At 67.1% G+C, this 18,754-nt stretch overlaps 2 protein-coding genes across 3 annotated transcripts; one reads left to right on the top strand and one right to left on the bottom strand.

Moving 5' to 3' along the window:
• Positions 1-2,085: 2,085 nt before the first annotated feature.
• Positions 2,086-6,464, top strand: FAM110A (family with sequence similarity 110 member A). Of its 2 annotated transcripts, none has more exons than XM_074888460.1 (2): positions 2,086-2,218; positions 4,655-6,464. In XM_074888460.1, exon 2 carries the CDS (start codon positions 4,724-4,726, stop codon positions 5,720-5,722), a length of 999 nt encoding a protein of 332 aa, XP_074744561.1. In that variant the 5' UTR covers positions 2,086-2,218; positions 4,655-4,723; the 3' UTR covers positions 5,723-6,464. The 2 variants fall into 2 exon arrangements, with proteins under 2 accessions (XP_074744561.1, XP_074744562.1); XM_074888461.1 differs by lacking the exon at positions 2,086-2,218 and adding an exon at positions 2,756-3,517.
• A 3,745-nt stretch (positions 6,465-10,209) lies between these two features.
• ANGPT4 (angiopoietin 4) lies at positions 10,210-18,407 on the bottom strand. The gene is made up of 9 exons (XM_074888455.1): positions 17,678-18,407; positions 13,597-13,752; positions 13,248-13,369; positions 12,693-12,925; positions 12,209-12,324; positions 11,614-11,715; positions 11,374-11,540; positions 10,469-10,599; positions 10,210-10,384 (listed from the first exon to the last, which is right to left on the bottom strand). The coding sequence occupies exons 1-9, from the start codon at positions 17,999-18,001 to the stop codon at positions 10,224-10,226; spliced, it is 1,512 nt and encodes a 503-aa protein (XP_074744556.1). The 5' UTR covers positions 18,002-18,407; the 3' UTR covers positions 10,210-10,223.
• Positions 18,408-18,754: the final 347 nt, after the last annotated feature.

Consider the following 18,754-nt stretch of genomic DNA (forward strand, 5'->3'; position numbering starts at 1 on the left):
TTCTCCCATGCTGCGGATCCCCCCCATGCCCTCCCACCAACCACCCAGACACCCCCGCGGCAAGAGCCACCCCCTAATATCTGCTTTCAGCTGAGAGCAGTGGGGCTGGTCTCCCTGCGCAGGGTGCTGCTCCATCACTGGGGGACAGGGGACAGGGGGGTCCCCTGTCAACCCAGTGACCACCATTTGCCCCGGGCGAGTGGGTATGACCCCCCCAGACTTGGGTGTGGGGACCCTCTGGTAGGTCTCAGCCCCCCGGCTTCATTTGCATCTCATTTCCATGAGAAAGGAGCAGGTCAAGTTGAAAGTTGAAAGGCTGGCGGGGGGGTGGCCGGGAAGGGGCTGCTGCCGGAGGTGAGACCCCAACAAAAGGGCTGGATCCCCAGGGCCCGGCGCTCGCCTGGCCACAGGCTGCGGCCCCGGCCCCGCCGGCAGCCGCCATCTGCGGGTCCCTGTCGCCGTGTGCCGCAGACAAAGGCCTCGCGCCCGGCATGTCCCCATCTGTCACCTTCCCAGCTCCCAGCCCCGAGCTGCTGCCTGCGGGGAGAGCTAGGGTGTGGGCAGCATCCATCCCTCCGCCCGCGGGCAGCGGGGAGCGAGGGGACACTGGGCCCAGCGAGCGTGTCCCCATCGTGTCCCCGAGTCCCTCGGGAAGCTGCCACTGCCTGGCAGAGCCACTCTGCGGAGCCCACAGCTGGGGAAACTGAGGCAGGAGCAGGCAGTGGTTTGCCCCCGGCTCAGGGCACGTGGCTCAGGGGCGATTCCCCCACTGCAAAGCTGGGCGCAGCCTTGGCGGAGCAAGGGGCTGTAATTAAATGTCAGGAATTAGCACCCAACAAGACGAGGGGGCTCTTGGCTCTGGGGGTGTCTTTGCCTGGGGCTGCCCAAGCCCCAGCCTCGCTGCTCCGTGGGCACTGCTGGCACCCGCAGCCACCTCCACGCAGCACTTCCAGGGAGGACTTTGCCTCTGAGCACATTTTTGGCACGTTGGTGGCTGCATTTATCTCCCAGAAGGTCCTCGAAATGGCTCGGTCAGGGGGAGCCCAGCCCCGAGCCTCTGTGGGAGGTGAGGGCAGAGCCATTGCCAACACCCACCTGCCCCTCTGTTTCCAAACACCTTTCCCCGTCCCTGTGTCCCCAGGACAGCAGCAGAGGTGCTGAGCCGGGTGCTGGGGGAGCTCTCCCGCGGGGCGCTGCTCTCCCAAAACCCATCCCAAGATGCTCCCAGGGAGGGCGAGGCTCCGGGGTGCTGCCTGGCTCCAACGCCTCGCTCCAAAAACCCCCGGCTGCCCAGACATGCCCGGGCAGCTGCCTGCAGCCGGCTGCCTGCACTGTGCCAGGCTCTGCCCTCACCCACCACGCCGGGCAGCGTTTTTCCAGCCGAGCTCGTTGTGCGGATCCACCTTTGCTGTTGCCCAAGGACCGGGCAGCCCCCCGGCACCCAGATGACTGTTTTCCGTGTGCTTCGCTCAGCTCATCCCTCTCCACCCGCTCCTTGTCTGCCTTCCAAAAGCGGGGGCCCCTCGGCGCAGAGCTGGTCCTTGCCACAGGAGACGCCTTGTCCCACGGTGGGGGCAGCCCCCAGAGTCACCTCAGGGCTGGGTTCAGGCCAGGAGGTTCATGTGGCTGTGGGCTTGGTGACCCCACTCTGGTGTGTCACCTCCCTTCGTGCTGTCGGGGTTATTTTGCTGCGTTTTGGAATTTACTGCGGAAGGCGGCAGCCGGGCGCGTGGGGAAACAAGGCGAGTTTTCCAAATCAGGGCCTGCATGGTGGGGCTGGGGATTTTCCCAACTCCCTGAAGCCCTGGCAGGGCCCCGGGACCCTCTGCCCTCAGTGGGCAGGGACCATCCAGACGCATTTTGGCTTTGGCGGTGTGAGCACCTCAGGCTGCGCACCCACGTTGCCCAGCCAGCACCGCGGGCTGAACCAGCACCCGCGCCGGGACGTCACCGGCTACAGTCACGCTGCGTGACGCAGCCTGGCATGGAGGAATGCCCCGTGGTTTTAATCCCGTGTGAGCGCTGAGCTGCCTCGGAGAGCGTCCTCGCCCGGCGCTGACTCAGCGGGAGCAGCCGCCGCACGGAGCTACTCCAGCGCCCCACCAGCTGCCATCCCGCCGGGAAAAGGGGGGGACGGGGACACCGGGACATCCCTGGGAGAAGCAGCGTGGTGGCTGAACCGTGCCAAGGAGGGTCCCACGTCACGGGGCCGAGCCAGGTAGGTGGTGGAGGCGATGCTGGTGCTGTGCTGGTGCTGTGCCGGCAGCACGGAGCTGGGGGGAGGCACAACCGTGCAGGATGTGACGCCGGGGTGCCCGTGAGCCCGGCTCGGTGGCCACACCGCGAGGAAGAGGAGCTGGGGCCATGGCGGGGCATTGCCTGACATGAGCAGGGCCATCAGCCTTGGGTGCCCTCGCTCTGGCTGGGCTTGGGGCACAGAGTAACGTCGCTGTGTCTTTTGAGGGGGGGGGCTCAGCTCAGCTTGGCTGGGCTCGGTGCAGCCCGGCTCGGCCGGGGCCGTGCCAGCGCAGGCAGCTCAGCACCGCAGGAATGTGGAGCAGCAGGTTGTGCCCAGCTGGGCCGTCCTTAATGGGGGGGCTCACGCTGGCCACAGGTGGCTGTGCTGGGGAGCCCCGTGTCCTTGTCCCTGCGTCCCAACAGCCCCCCCCTACAGCTTGGCCGCGGGGCTGAGCCTCTGGCACTAAGCTGAGCTCCAGCACCCGACGTGGGGCTTCGCCTTACGTGGGGGAGGGGGGGCATGTTTGCACCCCTGTGCCGAGCTGGGGAGCCCTCCCTGTGCCGGGGACAGCAGGGCCCGGGGGGTGGCAGCCGGGTCTCCCCCCCACCCCGCACCGCTGTGCAGCACCCAGCCCAGCCTAGCCCTCCTTCTCATGGGGGCTGTAAACACGGCTCGGGGTGGGGTGGGGGGGCCCTGCCTGTCTCTGTCCTTGCCCAGCAAGGACATCAGTGCCCCGCGCTGCTGGCTCTGTCCCCAAGTTGCCCCCCTACCCCCGCAGAGGGGTGCAGAAATCCACCCCCGAGGAGGCAGCAGGAGGGTCTGTGCCGGTGCTGGGAGGGTCCCCAGCTGTCCCCAGGCCTAGCCCACCCCCTGCAGACACTTTCCAGGTCACAAGGCAGCGTGTGTCCCCCCCCCCCAGCAGGGGACGGGGACAGGGACAGCCAGCTTTCCCCCCGCAGTGCATCAGGCAACCATGTGCCAGGGTGGCTGCTGCGTGGGGACCCCCTCTTTGGGGTACAGACCCCAGTGGGGGTATGAGGGAACACGCCAGCACGTGTGAGCTTGCAGACGGTGCAGCCGTGGCTCGGTGTGGCCGTGGCCATGGCCAGTGCTGTAGGTGCCGTGGTTGGCTCCTGCCGCCCGCAGCTGACGCTGGGACGGGCCCTGGGTTGCACCCAGGAAGTTGCGAGCGGCTGACGGTGACGGTGACGGGGCGTCGCAGGAGGGAGCGGGGCCGTGGCACGTTGGCCCCTGCTGTGGCAACCACCGCTGCACCCGGTGAGTGCCGGGGCCTTGCCGTTACCCCCCCGGGGCTCGCCTGTGCCCCGAGGCAGACCCCTGAGCAGCTCGGAAGGGCGATGGGGAGGGAGGGGGAGGTGGGGGCAGGTCTGACCCCGCACGTCCCCCCGTGCACCCCACCACTGCCTGAGCCCCTTTGTGCGTTGGGACCCACCCCCCCCCCCCCGGCTGTGCCCACCCCCGGGGGCTGCAGAGGGGTGCGGGGCTGGTTTGGGGCTCCCCCCACCCCTCCCCACTGTGGGCGGGCTGTTGCCTCTGCGCGACCGTTGGGGTGGGTGGTTGTGCTTGTTGGGGTTGGCAGGGACCCAAGGACATGGGGTGCACACGGGGCCTCAGCGCGGCTCCTGGCACACCTCGGCTGGGGAAAGCACAGGTGGAAACCCCCACCGGTGCTTTCCAAAGGGTTCAAGTTGGGAAGCGGGGAGTGGGGGGGGCGGGGGGGAGAAGCAGCCCCAGAGCCTCCGAGGGGGCTGAGAGGTGAGGGAGCGGCAGGGAGTGGAGCCCCGAATCCCCCAGCCCGGTGGGGTGGGGGCTGAGCGGGGGCAGGTGATGCACCCCTGGGAGTGGGGGAGACACCCCTGGGCGCAGGCAATGCACCCCTTGGTGTGGGCAGAGCACTCTGGAGTGTGGGTGACGCACCCCTGGCCATGGGGGATGCACCCCTTGGCACGGGAGATGCACCCCTGAGGGTGGGGGAGGCACCCCTGGAGTGGGGGTGGCACCCCTGGGTGCAGACAACGCACCCCCGGGCACAGACAGAGCATTGGTGAGGGGCTGCCAGACCGCAGCCGCCCTTCTCTGCTCCGGCCTCGCTCCCCGGGGTGCCCCTCGCCAGGGCTGGGGTGTCCTCCCCGCCGGCCCCATTGGCCCGGGTGAGGTTTGAAGCAGGCTTGCTCTGCGGATTGGCCGGGGGGACGTTTCGGGGAGGCCGCGGTGGCGAGCGGAGGCGTGGTCCTTGCCTTCAAATAGGAAGCCCGGCACAGCCGGCGCAGACAGTGCGGCACCGCACAGCACCGCGCAGCCTTTGTCTGCCAGCGGGGCCGGGGCGCGGGCAGGGGACCAGGCCACCGGCGCCCACCAGCCACCGCCACCCCTCACACCGGCCCCTCTTTGCAGCCGACAGCCCGTGAGCCCTTCGCTGCCCGTGGCGGCCGCCCACCCCGTGGCCCGGTGCCGGCGCAGAGGATGCCCATCGAGGCTCTGCAAGCCGGCGATGCCATGAAGGGGGTGACGGTGACGGCGCCTTTCACCTCGGCCATGCCCGTCCGCATCCTCCGCAAAGGCCCCGCGTATTTCCGCCGCCGCGCCGAGCCAGGCGCTGGCAAACCCAGCGCAGTGGAGAGGCTGGAGGCTGACAAGGCCAAGTACGTGAAGAGCCAGCAGGTCGCCAGCACCAAGCAGGAGCCGGTGAAGCCGCCGCTGCTCAAGCAGCCCCTCTTCACCCCGGGGGTGCGCCGGGCCGTGCTCACCCCCAGCCGCAGGGCGCCCCCGGGGCCGCGCCGCGCCGAGGCTGGTGGCCCGAAGACCTCCCTTGACCTGGAGATCCTCAACAACCTCATCAACCTCTGCGACAGCCCCTTCCCCAAGGCAGAGAGCCCTCTGAGCCGGGAGCGCAAGCGGAGGCCGGAGACGCCGGTGGTGCTGGCCGGCGGGGCAGAGGATGCTGGCAAACCACCGGAGACCCCCGCTGCCACCAAGCCCCCTGGCAGCGTGACCGTGCGGAGGGTGGACGTCCGTCCCTGCGGGGCTCCGCGGGGCCAGGTGACATCGGTGCCTGCGTCCCCCGTGGCCCCGACACGGAGCTCACCCGCCTGCCCTGAGAGCACCCGGCGGCAGCCGCTGCTGCACCGCTCCAAGTCGGACCTGAGTGACCGGCTCTCGCGGGCCACCGCCGACCTGGAACGCTTCTTCAACTACTGTGGCCTCGACCCCGAGGAGGTGCAGGACATGGGCGCCGAGCGCTTCGCCCGCGCCAGCTCTGACATCGTGTCCCTCAAGTTTCACAGCGTGAGCACGGCCAGCTCAGAGGGCGGCCGCTCGCCGCCCAGCGCCGCCACGCCAGAGGGGCGACCGGCCGAGCGCGTGCCCTACGGCATCTCCGTCATCGAGCGCAACGCCCGCGTCATCAAGTGGCTCTACGGGCTGCGCCAGGCCCGGGAGCCCCAGCAGGTCTCTGACGTGTAGCGGCGCCGCGGTGCCGGGGCTGGGTGGCTTGTGAGTGGGCAACACTGGATGGGGAGGGAGCGCTGGCTGTGCCCCGGGAGGAGCGGGGACGTCTTGGCGGTGACAGGACCCTCGAACTGAGCCCCCGTTTTGCTTCCCTGCCCGCTGGCAGAGCGCCGGCGCAGTGCCTGGGCGTCCCTCCCGCTGGCTCTGGCCCCTGTGCTGTCACCGGAGAGCCAGGTCCCCTCGGGAGGGCAGAGGACATGTGGCCCCGGGTGCGTGGCCAGTCCCCACCACCGTCCCCTTGCCCACCTGCTGTCATCCTGCCTGCCCAGCTCCTCACCAGCACCCATGGGTGGTGTGGGGAGGGGAAGGGGCCGGATGCCCCCTGCACGGAGCAGGGACAGAGCTCTGGTGAAGGAGACGCCCCCCTGCAGCCTCCACTGAGGGGGCCACACTGCCTGGGGCGGGGGCTGGATCCTGCTGGCCCCCGTCTTAATGCTGAAGGTTTGGGAGAGGCTGGGTGCTCCATGGAGGGGGGGGGCAAACCTGACCCCCCGCTTCGAGCAGCCCAGGGCTGCGTGTGTGTGCGAGTGTCTGTGTGCTCGTGTCCCCTCCCGGGTGCCGTTGGGCCCTGGTATTTATGAAGATGATGGTCGTTGGTCTTTTCCTCATTTCTACTGTTTTTCCTCATGTTTGAACTGTAAATAATAATAATAATAATAGTAATGCAGCTGGTTTTATTAAATCCCTGTGCTTTGGAGGCTGTGGGCGTTGCTGTCTCTCGAGGCGCTGGAGGTCGGGGTGAGGCAGGGACCCTCGGGGGGCCTGCGGCTCGCCGGCGGGAGCGATGGGTGCCGTGCCGTGGCGTGCCAGCGCGGGCCCCGGCGGGCACAGTGGGGGTGGCGGTTGGGTCCGGCAGGTCCCGGCAGAGCCCGGGCCAGTGGGATTCCCCTCTGGGCCGCAGCCAGCACCGGTGCAGCCTCCTCACCCTGCTCCGGCAAAGCGCCGCTGAGCTTGGCCGAGTCCCGGCTCCCCCCGGGACTGCGAGATGGGGGCGGCGATAGTGGAGACCTCCCGGGGGGAGGATGAAAGTCGGCGCAGGGAGAGCTTTGAAGATGAAAACCGCCTGTGCGGTATCCCCGGGAGGCCTCACGCGGCACCGCGGGTGCTGCCTGAGCCCGTGAGGTCCCCCCTGCTCCTCGCGATGCTAATGTGTCCCCACGCGGGCAGGGAGCCGTGAGGAAGGTGGCACCAAAGCCACCAGCGCCTGCGCCCAGGGGACCTTGCCTGGACATCAGCCCTGCCGCTGCCTCCCTCCAGCTCCAGCCGTGGTGAGGGGGCCGGGGCATCAAACGGTTCCACACATGCAGGGAGCCAGCCGGCCTGGTGTGGGCACCGCTTGGCAAATGCCACATGCGTGGTGACAGTGACGGACTGGTGACAAGGTCCAGCCACCCACCCCAGGGCTGCAGTTTTCATTTTTGAAGGTGCTGCCCCGTCCCACCCCATCCAGCGCTTTCCCCCAGCTCCGCCCGGGCCCTGCAGCCGCTGGCTGGGGCAACACCGGGGCTCCCCTTGACTGGGGCGTCCACGCAGCACTTGAGGTCCCCAAAAAAGCCCTCACAGGCTCCTGCACTGTGTGTGTCCGCTCAGAGCTGCTGCCCAGGGTGCAGGATCTGTCCAGCTCCTGCTGGGGTACAGGCAGGTCTGGCTGCCTGGGGTGCAGCGGGCAGGACGTGGCGGGCAGGACACTGGGATGGCATCTGTCCCGTGAGTCAGGCTGGCAGATCGGTGGGGAGGAAGCACACACCCAGGGGATCCTCAAAGATGGCACGTGGGGTGCCGGGTGCCTCCCCGAGGAGCTGGAAACCAGGGAGTGACGGGGACCCCGAGGCACCCACTCCAGGACAGGCTTCACCCGCAGGGAAAGCTCTGCGGGAACCGGATCCCCACCGGCGGGCTGGCACCGGCTGTGCTGCCGGATTCCTCAGCCTGGCGTGTCCAGGGCTTGGTCTAAATTTGTTGCTACTGCCAAAGAGCTGAGGGGGGGCCCCCACTAGCCCCCCCCCCAACCAGGCACGGGTGTGCTGGGACCTGCCATGGCTGCACGGCCGTCCAAAGCCCCGGGCGCTCGCGTGCGCGATCGTCTGCACGTGTGTGTCCACGCTTGTTCGTGTGCCGGCCTGCTCGTGGGGACACGTGTTCACATGCACACGCGTGTCCTGCACAGACAGCAGGAGCCGTGTTCCCGCGGTGGGAGTCTTCCTCTTCCTCCTTCCATGAAACCCTGGTACAGCTGCCTTGAGGAAACACGTGCCCCGCCCCCCCCCCACCCCGGGGACAGCAGGGTGGCCCCCGCGCTATCACGTTCTCTGGCAGCTGCCTCTCGGCAGCTCTGGTTTCGGTGGGGAGCCGCAGCTGAGCCCGTCTGTTATTTCTTGGGAGGAGGGTCAGCCCAGGAGGGTGCCCATCACCCCCACCCCTCCGTGCCCGGGTCTCCCATGGGTGCCCCATGCGCAGGCAGGAGCTGCAGGCGGCTGGGAGAGGGAGGAAAAAAAAAAACCCAGCACCCCAGTGTGGGGAGCCAGGCCCAGCACCCCGGGGCGGGGGCCACCCCCCTGCCTGGCACACAGCCCCCCACCCAGGTGCAGCTTCTGGCAGGACACAGGGGGGCCGGGGGGGTTCGGGGGGTGCCAGGGCCCGCGGCCGTGCCGGGACGGTTGCTGCCTGCAGTGCTGCTTGCTGGGAGCGGGGTGAGGCTCCCGGGTGCCCCCCCCCGCTGTATTTTCCATTTTTTAATTATTCCGCACAGCCCCGCTGATGAGCATCTTCTGGAAGTGCCAACTACGTCACGTGCTTTAATCACTGTTAATTAGCGAACGCCTCGGGACAGCGTTGAGGGCAGGGCGTCAGGAGCCGCCGTGTGCCAGCACCCTCCCAGCGGGTCCCCACATCCTGACCCAGAGGACAAAGGGTCCCCGTGTCCCCCACCCCAATCCAGGGTGCTGGCCCTGTCCCCCTGCAGTGGGGGCTGGGGTGAGGTGGCAGCAAAGTGTCCCCCGGTCCTCAGCTCTGCAGGGTCTCTGCTGTCACCTCCCACCCTGGCAAACTACTGCCGGGGGCGAGGGGGACCCGTTTTGGGGAGGGAGGCACGGGGGTGCCTGGGTGTCATGGAGGCAGCGGGTCCCTGGGGGCTGCCACTGCTGCCGCTGGTCCCCAGGGCTTGGGTACTAGTGGGACAGGGGACCCTGTGGGGCACCCGTCCCCCAGGGGTGAGGCTGCTGGGGGGATCTGCCACCGGCCTGTGGGGCACCTCTAGTGACAAGATGGGGACAGGGACACCTGCAGAAGGGTGACAGGGACAGGCTGTGACCGGGTGTCACCGAGCCCTGCCCTCACCCATGCATTGAGCTGCCCGGGGCTCAGTGTCCCCTGGGGATGCCCGGGGTCCATCTGTCCTGCCCTGTCCCGCAGCCCTTCCGCCCACCCTTCTGTCCCAGTTGCTGAAGTGGGGGGACTGGTGCCTGTCCCGAGGCAGTGGGGTTCAGGGACACCCCCACCCGCCAATGCTTGGAAAATAAATATCTCTTAGTACAAAAATAAAAGCGCCTCCAGCCCAACCTGTGGCCGCTGTGGGGGGGGGCAGCTCTGGGGCCCAAAAGTGCCCTCAGGCTGGGTTTGCCATCTCAATGCAACCACCAGCGAGGGGTCTGGGCCCTGTTGCCCCGCTTCCCCCTCCTGCACCCCCATCTCCTCCCTCCCCTGCCCCAGCTCAGAGCCTCCCCAGGACCCTTCCCACCACCTCCCGCCCCCCAGACTCACCTCAAACCGCAGCCCTGTGACCCCTCAGCTCCATCCTGCCTGTCCCTGCCATCCCCCTGCCAGCGCTCTCCCTGCCAGCACAGGGCCACCAGCCATCCCAACCTGGACACGGTTGCCCCCAGGTCCCCAAAACCTCCCCCTGCTCCTCCCCCCCCCCCCCCAGGGGCTTGAAATGCCCACCCCGGTGCTGCAAGGAGCAGTGGGGACAGTGGCTTGGGCCATGCACAGTGGGGTGGGGACAAGGGATGGCACCAGCCCCTGGAGCTCACAGGGACCCCCATCCCCACCAGCTCCCCTAATCCCACGGGAAAGTGGCCCCGGGGGAGCTTTGAAATGCCCCAAAACAGAGAAAAAACAAAGCCCCCGCCGTGCCTTGGAGCCCGGCGGAGTGTGCAGGGGGTCCCACGGGGTCCTGGTGCAAAAGCCAGAGGCCCAGATGAAGGATGGGATAGAAGCTGAGGTGGGATCCGGGGGTGGGTTTTGTGTGCCAAAGCCCCCGCCACCCCCCCACCCTGGCTCCTGCAGCACCAGACCCCCCGGCACTGCCCACGGGTCCCTCGGGCACGGCCACAGCGCCAGGCTCCCGGAAGACGGGATAAACACAAGTCAAAAAAATATAACTGGGGGAAAAACATCCCTGCTGGGGTCTCCCCCAAGCACCCCTTCTCCCGGCCCCCCCCCTCCCTCCATGCCGGTGTTAGAAGCTGGTGGGTCGTATCAGCATGCGGGTGCCCTTCAGGGAGTAGCTGGGCCCCTGGAAGTGGTGCCAGCGGATGCCGTTGAGCTTGCGGATGTTGTGCCGGGCCGGGTAGTAGATGCCATTGAGGTTGGAGAGGCCGCAGGCGTCGAACCACCAGCCTGTGAGGAGGGAGCGGGGCGGGAAGGTGGCACCCTGAGCACCCATGGGTCCTGCCTGGGTGTTCCCTCCCTCTCCCCGCTCACCTCCCGACAGCATCTGGGCGCACTTGCAGAGGCAGTTGTCGTTGTCGGCGTCGCGGGTGCTGAAGCGGGTGCCCTGCAGCGCCATGCCGCTCTGCTGCCCCGCCGTCCCGCTGTAGTCCTGCAGCGAGAGCCTGCGCCCGGGCCCGCGCCGGGGCCACGGTCACCCTCAGTGCTGGGGGGGGTCACAAAACCCCTCAGCGCTGCTCGGGGGGGGTGGGTGAAGGCCGTGGGATGCCATGAGCTCAGAGGGGTGCAGGCAGAGATCCTGCAGCTCTGGGTCTGCCAGCTTGGAGGGCCTGGTCTGGGGGTCCCCAAGGGGGGGTGTCATGCTATGCTGGGGCAGAGAGGACCCCCCCAAGGCTCCTCCGGTCCTCTGTGCCGGGGGTCAGCTCGGTGCAGGGGGTCTCTGTGGTCTGGTCCTGTCTCCAGCCCAGCACCAAAGCACCCAGCTCCCTGCCAGCCCTCCTGCCACGTTCCTGGGAGCACACACCGTCCTCTCAAACCCGGCAGCAGGAGCACAAAACCCCTCCCCAGATACCCGTGCAGCAGCCTGGGGATGCCCAGCACCCCCAGAAGTGCCTGGTGGCCATGGCTGTGTCACCCCCACTTGCCCAAGCAGCAAGTGCCCCGGCTGGGATGGGAAATCCCTCTGCCTTAACACAAATTCATACATTAAAAATCCACTTCTGAGGAGCCCCGGGGAGAGAAGGAGGAGCAGGTGACACAGTGATGTCCCCGATACCTGGGGACGGGCTCTGCTGAGCCGTAACCCCACCAGGAAACCCCAGTGTGATCCTGCACCCCCCAGGACCACCCTTGCCCGTGGCTACCGCTGCCCGCAGGGCTCGGGGATGGCTGGAGATGGGGAGGGCTGGGTGGCCACTGCTGTGGTGTCTTTCTCCTACCTGTAAAGCTGCCGCTCGCTCCCCAGCTGGAATTTCCCGTAGTGGGCATAGACCTGGCCGCCCTCCCAGTCCCGCAGCTCCACGCGCAGGGCGTAGGGTGCCTGGCTCGTCAGGAGGTGCACGGCCTCGTTACCCAGCCAGTACTCGCCCGCCGCGTCCCCAAAACCCTGGGGGAGCAACGGGGTGGGTGAACGTGGGGTGGCTCCAGGGTACCCCCTCTTCCCCGGGGTGGGTGCAGACCTGTTTGTACTCCCTCCAGTTCCTCTGGAAGCTGAGGCTGCCGTTGACGCGGAGCTGGATGACGGTCCAGCCCCCGCGGTCGGTCTCCATGTCGCAGTACGCCTGCAGCGGGGAGAGGCAGCACAGGCTGCAGAGCGGGGCAACGAGGTGGGCAGTGGGGTGCGTGTGTGTGCCCCCCCTCCGGGCTGGGTGGCTCACCATGGGTGCTGCATGGGTGCTAGAGCTTGCTGAGGGGCTGGCGAGCGTGTGCCGTGCCCAGTGTCTGGCCTGGGCGGGGGGGTGTCTCTCCTGTAGCCATGGGCAGGGTCACAACGCTCATGGGTGGGGGGGGCCTTTAAAATCAATTTTATCCTGTCTGAAGACCTGTGCAAGCCCTGTCTTCACCTGGCAGCTGCTGCCTTCACCCCCCCCGCCCCGCAGCCCCTGTGGCCAGATGGGTTGGGGGGCACTACCCCGGCGAGAGGGGTTGGGAAGTGCCATGCAAGAGGGATACCAATACCCGCTCTGGTCTGGGGCCAGCGTGTACTGGGTGGCACTGGGGTCGGGCAGCACCCCGGGGGGGCTGCGGTGGGACCCCTCTCTGGGCCACGCTCACCTTTTTGGGCTCGCTGAGGTTGGCGATGTGGAGGGTGTAGACGCCGCTGGCGTGGATGCCCGCCCGGTGCACCTCGGCGCAGTCCTGGAAGACCTGCTCCTGCCCGGGCAGGGGGGCTGCGGCAGAGGGGAGGGTGAGCCGGCAGAAACCCCGCCGCTCCTGCAGCCCTGCCTGGTTTTGTTGCTCTTTCCCTCTCCCTTTGGATGCTTTTGGGCCCACGGATTATTTTTCTTTCTTCGGCGCCGTCTCCCTAGGGCTGGGTGAGGCGGCTGCGCTGCACCAGCGCTGCCGCCAGCCTAAGCCTGGGGATTTGCTGTGGCTGGGGACGGCGTCGGGCCATGGACCCTCCCCTGGGGCTCATTTTCGGGGTGAAGTCACCCACGCCTGAGCCGAGCGCAGGGGCTGGCCCAGCGCCCTGGCACCCTCTCGGGAAGGGTGAGGAGCTCTCCCGCTGCCTGCACCCTGCCCGCATGCCCCGGCTCACCTCTGCCCTGGGAGACGAGGCGCACCAGGCTCTGCACCGACTCGAGGAGCTGGAGCTGCTGGCGCTGGAGCAGGCTGGTGTTGGTGCTGGTGGCCAGAAGTGACTTCTCCAGCTCCTCGATGGTGCCGCTCTGCCGGCTCACCAGCCGCTGCAGCTTCTCCTTCTCTGAGCGGGCCCCCGCCAGCTCTGCCTGGTGCTTCGTCTCCATCTCCAGCACCCGCACCTCCAGGATGCTGAAAGGGGGAGGCAGTGGTGATGGGGTGGGGGGGCCTGTGGCTGTGCTGGGCAGGGAGCGAGTGGCAGAGCGGACCCAGCCCCAGCTGCAGGTCCCCTGATGCACCCACCAAACCACACGCCACCAGGCACCACTGGGACGTGCTTAGAGAGGGGAAACCAAAGCCCAAGGGGCTGTGCAACCCCCCAGGGACCCCAGCCAAGCTCCTAGAAGAGTTCAAACCCCCTGCAAAGTGCAGCCACGCTCCTGGGATGGGAGAGACCAGCCTCCCCCCAAGGCTCCGGGGGCTGCGGGGTCCCCCGAGCCGCCCCAGGCCCTACTTGTTCCTGTTCTGCAACTTGTGGATCTCGTTCGTCTGCAACAGCAGCTGCTTCTCCAGCTTGGTGGTAGACAGGGAGTTCTCCTGCAGCTGCATCTCGATGCGTGACGTCTGGTTCAGCACCTGCCCCGGGAGCATCGGCGTGAGCAGCCACGTCCCCGGTGTCCCCAGGCTCGCAGCTCCCCAACACACAACCCCGGTACCGCCGCACACCGCCGCGTTCAGCCATGCAGCGCTCGGGGAAACGCCCCACCTTTAGCAGCAGAGCAGCCGTATCTCCCACCGCAGGGCCTGGCGGGGGACGCACACACATGGGGCCACGTGTGCTCTGCGCCCCGGCCAGCCCCTACCTGCGCCTCCACATCGGTGAGCTTGCGGCTCTGCTCGGCGCTCCGGTTGAGGAGGGTGCTGCCGATCTCCAGCATGGTGGCAGTTTGGTTCTGCACCGCTGTCTGCCGCAGCTGAGCCATCTCCGGCTTCATGCTCGTCTGGATGTAGCTCTCCAGCTGCGGAGGGGACAGCGGGGACACGGTGAGTCCCCCTCTACTCTGCACTGGTGAGGCCACACCTGGAGGGTTGTGTCCAGTTTTGGGCACCTCAACACAAGAGAGATCTCGAGGGGCTGGAGCGAGGGCAGAGGAGGGCAACGAGCTGGGGAAGGGCCTGGAGAATAAATCCTGTGAGGAGAGATTGAAGGAGCTGGGACTGTTCAGTGTGAGGAGGAGAAGGTGAGGGGAGACCTCATCACTCTCTACAGCTCCCTGAAAGGACGTTGTGGAGAGGTTGGTGCTGGTCTCTTCTCCCAGGGAATTAGTGACAGAACAAGAGGGAACGGCTTTAAACTGCAACAGGGGAGGTTCAGACTGGACAGGAGGGAAAAATGTTTCACCAAAAGAGTGGTCAGAGAGTGGAATAGGCTGCCCAGGGAGGGGGTGGAGTCCCCATCCCTGGGTGTGTTTAAGGGCCGTTTGGATGAGCTGTGGGGGGATGTGGGGTAGGGGAGAACTTTGTAGAGTCGGGCTGAGGGTTGGACTCGATGATCCCGAGGGGCTTTTCCAACCTGAATGATTCTGGGATTCTGATTTGGACACCACGGCCGAGCCTGGCAGCGCCCAGCACAGGCCCCAGGCACATTCTGGGAGTGTTTCACCATGGCACGACCCATCTCGGGGCCATTCGAAGCTTATTGGGAGGATGGAGCGAGCTGCTCATGGGCTGTGCTGCCGCGGGGGAGCCCCCTCGGCCACCAGCTGCGAAGATTCCAGGGCTGCGATGCCAGCTGGGACCTGGCACGGGCTTGTGTGTGCCCAGGTCTGCTGGGAAACTGGGGCTACTGCCGGCACCGGCACCGGCATCGGCACCGGCATCAGCATTGGCTGCCAGCCCCCAGCCACTGGTTTCCCAGGACATGGGGAGTGGGGGGCCACCATGGGCCAGGGAAGGTGGGTGTCCAGCCCCCAGTGCTGCCCCACCACGAGGAAGCTCTCGGAGCTGGGAAGAAACCGTCTGCGGACGCAGCTGAGATGTGGCTTCCGCTTTCCCAGCCCGCGGGGCAGGCGCCTTTCCCAAAGGCTTTTCTATTTCTGGCGGCCCCGCCATGAGGTTCCCATTCGGCCCCTCCCCGGGGCAACGGCCTCGGCGGGGGCACGGTCCCTCGGCGGGGGCCGCGGGGAGCGGAAGGGGCCACGCTGCCGCCCACGCTGGGAACGGAGCCCCGCATCGGGCAGCCCCCCGAGAGCGGGAGGGGACGGGGGGGCTGCCCAGCTCCCCCCCACCCCACTGATCCCGCTCTGCTCACTCTGCCCTCATCCCGCCGCCTGCCCCAGAGTCCCCAGTGTCCCCAGCATGCGGCGGGGTGGCGGAGCAGGTGGGACGCTGCTCTCTGGGCGATGCTCGGCGCGGGAGCGGGACCGGCTGCGGGCCAGGGCACAGGGCTCCGCTCTGCACTTGTTTGCACATGATGAAATCTCGCTGGCAGCAGCCGGGCCTCTTCCCTCCTCCCCAGACCCGGTGGCGAAACCAGCACCCCACCGGCAGCCCCCGCGGAGGGCAGGAGGGTGCCAGGGCCGGGCACCCCGCCTCGCCTTGCCTGCACCCCGCTTCCCTGGGGATTGTCCCTCACGGGAACGTGCTCGCGCGGAGGAAGCGGGGAAAGGTCGGAGAGCCGCGTCTGGAAAACATTTCCCCGAGCTGAGTGATTGCTGGAGAGTTTCCCTTTAACCACGTCGTTAATCTTGTTGCTTCACAGGGCTTGGGGAGGCCTTTTCTCCCTCTCAATCTAGCTTTTTTTTTTTTTCTTTTAAATAAACATATCTCCGAGCCCAAGGGCAGTACATACCCATGGAAAAGGTCAGGCTGGCACGGGGAGGGTAGAACGCAGCCGGAGAAATAGCCACAGCTCCCTGGGAGCGGTTGGGGCTGGGGGGGGGGGGCACAATGTCCCCACCCTCAGATGACACAGGGGACCTAAGGGGGACAGGCTCTGTGCAGAGGGTTGGGAAGCCGGGGCCGCCCTCCCTTCGCCCCATGGGTGCCGAGGCTCACCTGGGCTCGGAGGGGTCCCACCAAGAAGGGCAGAGTGGCCGGGGACGGGTAACACACCATGGTGATGAGGATGACCCCAAAACGCTGCCCGGGAGCAGGAGGGACCCCGGCCACCCCGCTGTCCCGGTGCCAGTGACCCGTTGGCCATGTCTGGATGATCCTGTGTCACCTTCTTGCAGCCACATCCCTCCCCTGTCCCCATCCCCATCCTGTCCCAGCATTTCTAAGCATCCCACAAGCACCGGCGAGGGGTCCCCATGGCCAGAGGTGGGGAGAAAGCCCCCCACCCACTGCCTGCACCCCTACCCCCATGCCAGGGTGATCAGCGCCGGCCCTGGTGCTGCAGGTGCCCCAGAGCTGCCACCCTGTCACTGCCTCTCTGGGGACCCCATCCTGCCCTGAGCCCCCCCGCCCCGCCCCAGACCTGGCGGCACCATCAAATATTTGTGTTTGAACTAAAATTAATTCCTCCCCGGCCATGGGGGGGCTGCACATGGGGAGGGTGGGCCAGCACCCCAGTGCTGCGGGGGGTGTTTCTGGGGGATGTTGGGTGTTGGGGGGGCCCGAGGGGGGCTGAGGAGCCCTGCTGGGTGCTGGGGGGGGTGCTGCTGGTTCCGGCAGCCTTGGCAGGGCTCCCCGGGCTGGGGCAGAGCAGACGGGGATGCGACGTTGTTTACACTCTGTCCCCGAACTCGAGGCCTCCTTCAAGCCCCGGTTTGTTTGTTCAGGCCTGGAGTCCGACCAAAACAAGCCTCCCTGGGCAGCTCCGGTTAAATTAGTAAAACCAAGGAACGACAGCAAAAAAATAGCTGCAAGCTGCCTCTAAATGGAGAGGGACACGCTGCGGGATGGGGTGGGATGGGATGGGATGGGATGGGATGGGATGGGATGGGATGGGATGGGATGGGATGGGATGGGAATGGGATGGGATGTGGATGGGATGGGATGGGATGGGATGTGGATGGGATGGGATGGGATGGGATGGGATGGGAGGGGATGGGATGGGATGGGATGGGAGGGGATGGGATGGGATGGGATGGGAATGGGATGGGGTACTGGCTGCCCAGTGGCCTCATGCTCCTTGGGGCTGCGGTGTGGGGCATTGCTGCCCTCATCTGCCCAGATGTGCTGTGGCTGCTTGCTCCAGGGCAGGGCCCTGTGCACCCACAGTGGGACCCCCGGCCCCTCACCTGGCTCAGCCATACCCAAAGGCTGCCCTCAGACCTGGCCTGGGCTCCTAGGGCACAGGGACCCCAGGGTGCAGGGACCCCTGGGGGGCAGGGACGCGCCGGCGCAGGGCCCCCCGGGCTGTGCGGGCACAGCAGACCCAGCAGGTCCCTCAGTGACAGCGATTCGCTGCCACCAGCTGGGTGGGGACTGACTCTGCTTGTCCCTCTGCGACACCCCGGGGCTGGCTTTCAGCGGGGCTGTGGCTCAGCGTTTTCCCAGCTTTTGAGGAATTTGTCATTTAGGATGACTGAGGGGACAGGGGACAGCCCCACACCTCGCTGCTGCTGCCTGCCCTGTCCCGGCCACGGTGTCCCACTCAAAGTCTCCCCAAGCACCAGGAGCTTTTGCAAAACCCGTAAGTGGGAAAACGATGAATCTGGAGAAGTTTTGGTGGCCTCTGCCCCTCGGTCCCTCACTCTGCCGCCTGCAAAACCCTTCCCAAGAGCTTTCCTGTGGGGCTACATCCTGACCCAGAACGGGGAGCGCTGAGCCCCCAGGTCCCAGCCCAGCAGGGACCACGAGAAGCCACGGCAGGGATGGTGGGGGGACACAGCCGCAGCGGCAAGCGCCGGTGAGCTGCAGCACCCACAAACTGCAGCACCCACAGACTGCAGCACCCACAGACTGCAGACCCCTCCGTCCCCCCCTGCACCCTACCTTCAGCAGCCACTGGGTGCTGTTCTCCAGGACCCTCTCGAGGTGCCGCAGGCGCTGGGTAGCCCCGTGGCCGGCATGCACGGTGCCAGCCGGCGAGTCCCGCTGCAGCAGCGCGTTGGCAGGGCCGGGGGCGACGGGGGCAAGCGGGCAGGGCGGCGGGTCAGCCTCGGGCAAGACGAAGGTGTAGCTGCAGTGGCCGTGCTGGACCCGGTGGTAACGCCGGCGGCGGCCACCCCCCTCCAGCACCCGGCGCTGGGCTCCGGCGGCGCATAGTGCCGTCGTGGCACAGGTCAGGGCCACGAGGCCGAGGCTGAGAGCCCGCATGGCGCGGGGGGTTCCCCCGGGGTGCGCTGGCACTTCCCGGGCGGCCGCTCGGCCGCTCTGTGTCGGGATGGGTCAGTGGGCGCTCGGCGCTGAGTCGAAACGCTGCAATTTCGGCATTTCCTCCCTCTGAGCCGGCTCTGGCTGCCCCGGCCTTTTATCGCCAGGCGGCTGCAGCCCTCGCAGGGGGAGAGGGGAAAAAAAAAAAAAAAGAAAAACAAAGGAAAAAATCTGTTTAAAAACAATACTTCTATCTTTTTTCTCTCCTCCAAGCCCACTGCGGGGAGATCAAGTTTCACACGTGATCTATAAATGTCTCGTACACACACACACACACACACACACTCGCACACACTCGCACACGCAGCCCCCATCCCTCCCCCCCGGCTGCACGCACCCACCAGCCCCCCCCAGCTGTACTCTGCACAGCTCATTGCACCTCCCAGGGTGGCCAGCACCACAGCAGCAGCACCGAGCCCTCCCACCCTCCGGTCCTGGCACCCAGCGAGTCCCCCCACCCTGCTCAGCACCCACTGGGACCCCCCCATCCCAGGGAGCCAAGCTCCCTCCCCACATCCCGGCTATTTATAACGCTGCAGTGAGCCAGGCCTGGATTTGGCTGCTCCGGCCACGGGATGAGCCCGTGGGGACCGGGATGGGGGTTGTGTCCTGAGTGGAGCTTGGCAGGACCCAGCCGGACCCCACACAGGGCTCGGGGTGTCCAGCGCATGGGCTGGGGGGTCCATGGGGTGCTGG

This window comes from Strix uralensis, chromosome 18 (assembly GCF_047716275.1).
Source record: "Strix uralensis isolate ZFMK-TIS-50842 chromosome 18, bStrUra1, whole genome shotgun sequence".
Lineage (NCBI taxonomy): Eukaryota > Metazoa > Chordata > Aves > Strigiformes > Strigidae > Strix > Strix uralensis.

Excerpts from the sequence above, each read along its gene's own strand:
- FAM110A (XM_074888460.1), top strand. The coding sequence starts at position 4,724 with ATGCCCATCGAGGCTCTGCAAGCCGGCGATGCCATGAAGGGGGTGACG.
- ANGPT4 (XM_074888455.1), bottom strand. The coding sequence starts at position 18,001 with ATGCGGGCTCTCAGCCTCGGCCTCGTGGCCCTGACCTGTGCCACGACG. Across the intron at positions 11,541-11,613 it reads ACTGGAGGGAGTACAAACAG|GGTTTTGGGGACGCGGCGGG; the intron begins GTCTGCACCCAC and ends TTGCTCCCCCAG. Across the intron at positions 10,600-11,373 it reads AGCGAGCGGCAGCTTTACAG|GCTCTCGCTGCAGGACTACA; the intron begins GTAGGAGAAAGA and ends GCCCGGGCGCAG.